Source organism: Nanorana parkeri, unplaced genomic scaffold, assembly GCF_000935625.1.
Source record: "Nanorana parkeri isolate BGI_ZX_2015 unplaced genomic scaffold, ASM93562v1 scaffold680, whole genome shotgun sequence".
NCBI lineage: Eukaryota > Metazoa > Chordata > Amphibia > Anura > Dicroglossidae > Nanorana > Nanorana parkeri.
The window spans coordinates 290,232-300,019 of record NW_017306948.1 but is presented as its reverse complement, the minus strand read 5'-3'; the positions used below and the strand labels follow the sequence as shown (position 1 = coordinate 300,019).

The window sequence follows — 9,788 nt, the reverse complement described above, 5'->3', positions numbered from 1 at the left end:
TGTCGCACGTGCAGTTTGGGCCGCATATGTGTCTGCGTTCTGTCACGGTGTTTCCTTACATCCCCTTTGTTTGATGATTTCATTTCTGAGGGGTGGGAACGACCTACTAAGTCCTCTGCGGTTCCGAAACGGTTCTCGGTTCGCATTCCTTTTGAGGAGGATTTTGTGTCTAAGTGGTCTTCGCCACCTTTTGAGCCTCTTCAGGAGATTCCGCTTATATCTTTGTCACAGAAAGTGGCCTTTTTGGTGGCCATCACTTCCGTTCGGCGGGTGTCGGAGTTGGCTGCCTTGTCCTGCAAGTCCCCATTGCTGGTTTTGCATCGGGACAAGGCGGTTCTCCGTCCTCTGCCGGCGTTCCTGCCATAGGTTGTGTCGGCATGTGGACGTGTTAGCATTGACAGATGCTGGTTTGGGGCGCAAAGTGTTGCAGGTGGCGCTTTGAGGGGTCTTTTGGGTGTTTTATTATTGCCAATCCCTCAGTGTGTTACTGCTTGGTGACGTCCCTACCTTTCAGGATCTACGATCTGTTGCCTGTGTCCTTCAACGAACGGGAGAGAAAATAGGATTTTTGTACTCACCGTAAAATCCTTTTCTCTCCGTTCATTGAAGGACACAGGCCCCGCCCTCTTTATGGGGTGTACACTCCTAACTGCTTGTTACTAAACTGGAGACTTGTCAGCAGGTGGGGGGTTTGGCCACCGGCAGGGGCCGCCCCTAGGCTGTAATTGGTCTTTAGTTTTGTGCCTAGCGTCCTTCTCCTGCAGGTGGCGATATTACCTACCATTCAGGATCTACGATCTGTTGCCTGTGTCCTTCAATGAACGGAGAGAAAAGGGACATGAGGCCACCCGCTCAATCATCTTTGGCACGGGGCATTCCTCCCCTCGTTGCACATAAACAAAGGGGCGGGGTGCTTGTTCTGACATCATTGACCTTATGTCCACATGGCCATAATAGGTCAATGCCATTGATCTAAAATATCCATGGGGCCATATAAGGTCTATGATGTCACAGCATCCCACACCTTTGCTTCTGTGCAGCTGTCGGCAGGGAATTCCCTGGCGGCAGCAGAAGGAGCTTCCTTCTGGGTTTGAGGGAGCTCAGGTTCGGACTGGTTTAGGTCTAAAAGGTCTGAGCTCATCCCTACTTCTATGTAACATCTAGAAATGCGCAGTTTTGCCTAATCAGTACCCTGAAAGATTTACCTTTTCTCTTGTATAATATAGCCATTCACTTCCAGTGCCTAGGCACTCTTATATCCAGAGCCATGGTATATCTGCATTGTGAAGTCATTTTAGGCACAACTGCTACTGACTGCTAGTATTATGAGTGAGGTTTCCAGAAAGAGGACACAGATAGGCCTGATCAGGAGAGGATCTGTGCATGGATCATCTCCTGATCACAGCAGTACGGATCAGATGTCATCGCTGTGACATCCGTGTCAGTACAGGTTTTTCCTCCATCGCAAGAAAAAAAAAAAAACTGCATTTACCACACCCAATGCCAGTCTATGGGGAGTCTGATGTAAATGGACAATGGTCCGTTTACATTAGATTGCCCACGATCCAGTCTGTAGAAACGAAACACTGTTCTGTTTGTTTTTTCAGACCCAGCCAGAGCCGGGGGTAACCGGGTGTAAACAGACTCTCGTCCGTTTACACATGTTGTCCGTTTACACATTGGGTCCGCCTTAAAAAACTGACAGTGGACACGATCAGAGTGGCCATGTGAAAGGGGCCAAGTGGTCACAGACCACAATAAAAAAAAACTAAAAAGTTCTAATTGTTCCCCTCCTGAAAAATAAGTGTTTTGTTTCCTTTTTGTGACTTTGGTGCTAAGATTCCCCCTCACTCCGTCTTTGTAACAAGAAGCCTATCCCACCTCTACCTAACGACTGAACTTTTACTTTCTCAAACAGCTCATCCCCCATAGTCCCATAGTAGGGAAAATACAGCAGTAAAACTATGACATAGGCGGGATGACCTTTCCCCATTCCTTGACTGAAAAAAGGTTTGGCTGCAGTCGGACTTTAATTAGTACCTGCGATGTGGAAGCTGTGACCCAAAAAGGCAAACAGAGGACAAATGCCTACTCATCTGTATTCCCTATAGGCTCCCAGAAGGTGATCTTTTCCCCATTACTGAATTACCATTGCCTTGTTCTGCATTCCATCTTTGTGTGGGGTTGGACTTTTTAGTAGAGGCAGAGTTTTGCTTCCTCATGTCAGAGCTGCCCCCTGATGACTGGTTGATCTGATGACTGGAGGGGGGAATATTCAAGAAGCAGCAGGAAAGGTGGAGGCAGCACAGATCCAGAGAATGAATGAAGCAGAATCAGGGAGATCCTTGCACTTCAGGGCCTCAAGTGCAGCTTCCTCTCCAACAATGAGAGCACAGTAATGACGCCACCAAATCTCACTGCAAATCTGAGACTTGCAGTTGAGACCGCAGTAACTTAGATGATCGCACACTTTAGATATACATCTATAAGGTGCTAGGTAGATTTGTGGGCTCTAAATGCAGCTTTTCAGCCCTACATCCAATTGCTGCCCAAATCTTGCAGCTTTCACCTCTGTAACATTTCTGAAATATGCCACCGATGCCACTACCAACCTACTCATTCACTCACTCATTATCTATTTGCTGACTATTGCATCTCCTTCCTCATTGGCCTCTACACATCTGTCAGGCTCATCCACCGTGCCAGCCGCTTAGTGTTTGTCATCTCTCTTTACCAATCCCTCCACTTTCTTCTGGTTGCCCAACAAATCCATTTTAAAGTACTGACCACTACATACAAAGCTAATCCAGATCTGTGCCCCGAGCTACATCACCATGTAGCTGGTTTTGGTAAACGTTCCCAATAGATTTGTGTCCCTTTGTAATCATCATGCTGATGCCTACATTGTTCTTTATGCCCTCTCAAGCATTTTCTTTTGATCCAATGTCCTATTACAGCATGTAGACAGCCATGGATTAAGCAGCAGGACGTGATTTTGTCCACGATGCGATGCTATGTTTTGTTGAATACATTGTTTATGGGATAATTGAGTTTTCTGCTGTCATAATCCCACACCCAGAAGGCTAAATCCCACATGGCTGTATTGTTAAATTACAATTCACTTGACCCTTGACCTTCAATTATAGGAACCGTTGCCTTTGTAGCTGCAATCTTGTGTTTAGCTTAAAGCGGTAATTCTCGATAAATGGGAATTCCTCAGTGATGTTAACAGTTCCAAGAGAACTGATTGTCACATTACCGCTACTACAAATTTACATGAAGTGTACCTTAATGTGACACTCCACCAATCAGCAAAATCTGGATGTATACAAAATAGCCAAAAGTATGTGGCCACGTGACCATCACACGTATGTGGCCGAAAAGTATCTGGACATCCCTCCAAACTATTAAGTTCAGGGGATTCTAATAAAAGATACTGGTAATGCAACAGCATCATTTTTTTAGATGATTGGGCAATTCCAACCTTGTGCCAACAGTTTGGGGAATGTCCTTTCCTGTTCCAGCATGACCATGACTCTTTTCACAAAGCTTGCCAGCTCCAAACATGGTTTGAAGAGTTTGGTGTGGAGGAACTCAACTGGTCTGCAAAGAGCTCTGAGCTCTTTGGGATGAATTTAAATGTTGATTGTGAGCCAGGTCTTATCGTTTAATTTCAGTACCTGACTTCTCAAATGCTTTATTAGCTGATTGGACATAAAATACCACAGACACACTCCAAAATCTTGTAGAAAGTCTTCCCAGAAGAGTGGAGGCTGTTATAGTCACAAAGAGGAGGTCAACTCCATGTTAATGGGCATGGTTTTGGAATGGGATGACCAACAAGCTCATATAGATTTGATGGTCAGGAATATATAAACTTTTTGACACATAGTGTACTTCCCCTCTTGCTTGCTGTGCCTTAGAGAACTACAACCATGTGTGTTTCCTTAAAAAATGCAGCACATATACCTTATAAGTAGAGGTGCACCAAATTTTTATTAAATATTTTCTATTTTTTACTTTGCTGTTGGGGGCTTTGGGGGGAAGTAACAGACCCCTGATATTTCCCTTTTAAAATAGAAAAAGGTATTGAGTCCTCAATCTCTTTTTCTGCAGCCCCTATTATAAATGAACAGGAATCCTCTATACTGAGTGTTCCTGTTCATTCATAACTTGTGGACATAGTGCGTTTACCATGTCCACAATCATGAATGAACAGGAAGTGACGTAGATCACTTCCCATTCATTCACAATTTGGGACACAGTAACCATACTTTGCCCTCAATTATGTACAAACACTCAGCGATCACTGATCACTGACTGCTTGTACCCGCTCTCCATCCTGGATCATCTGTCACAGGAGGCTGAGTGAGCGGTGCCCGGCCTCCTGTGACACCAGACAGATGTCCCCGCCCTCACACCGCCGCTCTCCTGATCTGTCACAGAAAGCTAAACGGGGCGGGAGGAGAGATGCCGGCCGATCACAGCGCTCTCCTCCCCAGCACCGCTTGGCCTCCTGTGACAGTTTCTCTCCTCCTCGCTGGGACACAGAGCAGCGCCCAGCGGGGAGGAGAGAAAGCAGCGATGCACCGCTAGTTCAGCCCAATGATGGCATCCCTACTTATAAGCATTTACAGGATCAATACAATTTCCAAAACATTGAGCAGAGAGGACTGTGAGTTCTTTAATTTGAGCTCTTTTTACTTTTTTTTCCTGTTCCCTTTAGCACAAGGCAGTGCCATCTCCTCCTTGACGTGTTCAACTCCACTGAACATGAGCTGACCATCAGCGCCAAGGACAATGAGGAACTCATCCTGCATGCTGGAGAATGTCAGCGGTAAGTCTAGGTGGTTTGCCGCCTTTTGTAATTGGCACTTAGCTCATGTCTAACTGGCAATGCTGATCTTTTAAGAATCTGATTGGAAGAAAGGGGGCTGCACAGGAGCGAACCTATTTATTTTGTGCATATCTTGCCATTTAAAAATACTTATTCACTGTGCTGCAGTTGACAGCTAGATAGAGGTTAACAATGTTCAAGCCTATCTAACAGTGGAAGGGATGACTCACATCTAATAAAAATGAGCCCTCAGGTTCCAGCCCCCCTTCTGCAGCTGCACAGATCATGTCTGTGCCTGGACCAGGTCCATCATACTGCCAATGCTGGGAGGGTATGCTGTTATAAGAAGACACTATTTTTATCTACCACACTGGTCATTTAAGGAAATTATATCTTTTGAGAAGGTTTCATTAAAAAATTGAAATGTTCTGCTAAATTTAAACCCATTTATGTTGTACTGCTTGCCTTAGATCTAAATGTCTGTGTTTTGTTCCATTTTGTTGCATTCATGATTACTCAGACTCTCGAGTGGGACTTGTATTGCCTTTTTTTAAAAAAGGGTTGATAATATCAATATGTCCTGGACTACGGGGCAAGGACACACTTTGTGAAATGGTAACTGCCAATTGTATCTTTAAACATGTATTTGATTGGATTGACACTGTTACTGGTAGGTTGTGGTATACCCTGAATATTGTATCTTTGTATCAGGGGAGGCCAAGGGGCACACACAACCAACTAGCCCTTTTTTTGTAGGAACATATTTCTGTGGAAAGCGTGCCATGGTGCCTAATTGACTGGGGGCCGTGTTAAAAGATGGGTATTCCTAAGGGCCCATATACATTTCTGTGTTACATTTAATGCATGTCATCACCCTTTGATGTGTGTTGCTTTAAGGAAGCCCATTCATTGGACTAGAAGTGCACCACGATGCACAGTAGTACTGCAACACAGGTGCTTTGGGTGCCATTCAGAATGCATGGCCCTACAGCACACTAATGTGTACAACGTACTTTACTGGTTTGCATTGGTGTAAATACAATGTAAAGGACAAGGTTTATATGTGACACAGCTATTCACACCTTCCTGCTACAGCTTCCTTTGCTCCTTTTGACATTCATTCACATGACCGCTACTGCCGCAAAGGAAGTTGCTCTTGGAAAACTCCCTTCTGCCAGTCACTGCGACTGCAGGTTTAAACAGGAAGCAAGTATCTATATATTTTTACTCGCAGCCACCAGCCCAACATATCTTTTAGTACTGACCTAGAGGGCAGATACATATACACCGATCAGCAATAACATTTTGACCACCCGTCTAATATTAAGTAGTTCCTCCTATTGCTCGATTGAATTGAGATCTGGAGAATTTGGAGGCAAAGTCATCACCTTGAACTCATTGTTGTGTTCCTCAAACCATTCTTGAACCATTTTTGCAGTGTGGCAGGGCACATTATCCTGCTGAAGGAGGCCACTGTCATCAGGGAATATCATTTCCATGAAGGGGTATACTCAGTCAATAACAATGTTTAGGTCAGTGATACGTGTCAAAGTAACATCCACATGAATGGTTTCTCAGCAGAACATTGCCCAAAGTGTCACACTGCCTCCGCCGGTTTGCTTTCTTCCCATAGTGCATCCTGGTGCCATCTCTTCCCCAGGTAACCGACACATATGCACCCGGCAATCCAAATAATGTAAAAGAAAACATGATTAATCAGACCAGGCCACCTTCTTCCATTGCTCTGTGGGCCAGTTCTGATGCTCACAATGCCCATTGTAGGTGCTTTTGGCAGTGGACCCTGGTCAGCTTGGACACCCTGACTGTTCTGCGGTCATGCAGCCCCATACAAAACAAACTGCGATGCTCTGTGTTCAGACACCTTTCTATTGGAACCAGTGTCACATTTTTTCAGCAATTTGAGCTACATTAGCTCTTCTATTGGATCGGACTACACAGGCCAGCCCCCGCTCCCCATGTGCATCAATGAGCCTTAGCCATCCATGATCCTGTTACTAGTTGACAGGTTTTCCTTCCTGGGACCACTTTTGGTAGGTCCTGACCACTGCAGACCTGGAACATCCCACAAGAGAAGCAGTTTTGGAGTTGCTCTGACCTAATCGTCTATTCATGACAGTTTGGCCCTTGTCAAAGTCGCTGAAATCCTTCACCTTTCCCATTTTTTTCTGCTTCCAACACAATAACTTCAGGGGCAAAATGTTCTCTTGCTGCATGATATACCCCCCCAACTTCCAGGTGCCATTGTAACTGATAATCAATGTTATTCACTTCACCTCTCAGTGGTCATAATGCAATGGCTCATCACACACACACACACACACACACACTAGAAGGCATGCTTTTGTATATGCTCTTAGACCGATCTTTGATTTTGAAAATGCCTGACAAGTCCTCTTTAAGTGACCAAGCTGTAACAAGTCTATTATGTGAGCCACTCTTGGCTTCCTCCGGCTTTCTTACATCTGGACCATCAAAGGATAATTGGAACGCAGAATACATTGAACCCCCTCCAGAAATCCTAATACATTTATCTAATTAATATAATTGCCTATATTGGACCGCATCCCATAAAACATAATAACTGTGGCCTTTAGGTACTCTTGCTGTATATCAGACGTCTACAGAGCACACAAGCGCTATTTTTATCTTCTTTTATTTCCTTTTTCTTTTTTTTTTACTCCTTGCATTAAACTGTAATCTATTAAAAGCAGTTTCTTGCATCCTGCCAATGCTAAAAATAGATTGGGTGGTCTTAAAAGGACGAATGGAAGTGTCAGAAGAGAGGTTATTAAAAAGACAACATTTCATTATGTCAGGAAACCACAAAGGTCATGCTGTGTAACCAGCCATTTCCAGCTCGAGTGACTTGAAGAGCCATTTCATCATGTAAAATCCAGATATGTCTATTTGTCATTGTGATGTTGGCTTCTAGCTAATTCGTTGTCCTAATGACAAGTGCTGAAGGGCTGTAAGCTAGCGATATCTAATATTAAGTGAGCAAGGAGTCGCTTACATCTCTACACTGTGACCAGATGTTTGTGGACACCTGGCCATCACACATACTATATGGCCAAAGTTATATGGACCCCCCTCCAAGAGTTCAGATGTTTCTGCGGATACTACAGCAAACAAAGACATTTTAGACAATTGTTCTCGTCCAACCTTGTGGTAAGTTTGGTGAAGGTCCTTTTTTGTTCCATCATGACTTTTCTCCTGTGTACAAAGCCAGCTCCATATAGACATGGTTTAATCTGTTTGGAGGAACTTGAGTGGCCTTCACAGATCCCTGACCTCAACCCTTCTGAACTTCTTTGGTATGAATTGGAGCACCTATTGTGAGCCAGGTCTTCTCATACAACACCAGTACCTGACCTTGCAAATGCTTTTCTGTTAAATGGGCACAAATTCCCACTGACACTCTCCAAAATATTGCGGAAAGCCTTCCAAGAAGACTGGTGGCCATTATAGCTACAAAGGGGGAGGGGGGCAACCTCATATTAATGCCCATGGTTTTGGAATGTGTTGTCCAACCAGATTATATAGGTGCCCACAAACCTTTGGCCATATAGTTAATTTTATGTGCAAGATTTGAGTTAACATAATATGTTATTCCTGAAAGTAATTGCAGATATAACTGTTGACTTGTTAACTGTTCCATATTGTAATTATTATATGTCATGTTTATATGTGTAAATTCTTCCTCTAGTGGTCATCTGTGCATCTCCCGCTCTCAGATCGCTACAGCATAAAGGCTAATCATTGTGAAGTCCAAGATAACAACTAGGGGGGCTCTTTGAGATAAAACAGGAAGTGTGGAGAGGACACAGGACACGATTGACAGATTTTTCGAGTTGTTTTCTGAAGTCTAAGATAGCAACAAAAGGGGCTCCTTGTTATAACACAGGAAGTGTGGAAAGGACACAGGACAAGATCAACAGGATTTTGGGGTTGTTTCCTGAAGTCCAAGACAGTAACTAGGGGGGCTCCTTCAGATAACACAGGAAGTGTAGAGAGGACACAGGGCAAGGTGAACATGTTTTTTGGGGGGCGAGGGGGGTTTGCACTTATCGAACAGATATAACAAAATACTCGCAATTGTATATTAACAGACCAAAGGAAAGCAGATAAGGAACGTTCATTGTTCGGGTTTACATTTAGCCTTGAAAAAAGCCTTTTTGTGTTCAGTAAGAGATGAAGAGTTATTATGAGGGTTACATGGAAGATCAGTGTGAGGGTTACCGGGATGATTAGTGTAGAGGTATACATTAGAGTTAAATGGAGGGCAATGCTACAAAGAGGGTTAGCATTACAGGGAGGGCTAGTGTCTGGATTACAGTGAGCAATAGTTTTGGAGTTAAATGGAGAATTAGTGCTAGGGTTACAGGGAGGGTTAGTGTTGGGGTTACAGGGAGGGTTAGTGTTGGGATTACAGGGAGGGTTAGTGTTGGGGTTACAGGATGGGTTAGTGTTGGGGTTACAGGGAGGGTTAGTGTTGGGGTTACAGGGAGGGTTAGTGTTGGGGTTACAGGGAGGGTTAGTGTTGGGGTTACAGGAAGGGTTAGTGTAATGGTTACAGGGAAGGCTTGTGTTAAGGTTACAGGGAAGGCTTGTGTTAAGGTCACAGGGAGGGTTAGGGATACAGTGAAAGTTAGGGTTATGGGGAAGGTTAGGGTTATAGGGAGGGTTACTGTTTAGGTTACAGGGATATTTAGTGTTAGGCTTACAGTTACGAGAAGGGTTAGTGTTGGGGTTAGAGTGAAAGTTAATTATAAGAAGGTTTAGGATTGGGGTTACAGGGAACATTAGTGCTAAGGTTCCAAGTAAAGATAGTGGTAAGGTTACAGGGAGGGTTAAGGCTAGTTCTTGCAGGGAGGTCTAGTGATATGGTTACTGGTAGGACTAGTGTGAGGGTTACGGGAATGATTAGTAG

The 9,788-nt window shown here is 44.2% G+C and overlaps 1 protein-coding gene across 1 annotated transcript in view; it reads left to right on the top strand.

Moving 5' to 3' along the window:
• Positions 1-4,841, top strand: part of TRAPPC9 (trafficking protein particle complex 9) — a 171,630-nt gene extending 166,789 nt beyond the window's left edge. The window contains exon 19 of the mRNA XM_018563618.1: positions 4,727-4,841. Within this exon, the coding sequence (XP_018419120.1) occupies positions 4,727-4,841 (115 nt within the window). The remainder of the gene's footprint in view (positions 1-4,726) is intronic.
• The last annotated feature ends 4,947 nt before the right edge of the window (positions 4,842-9,788 follow it).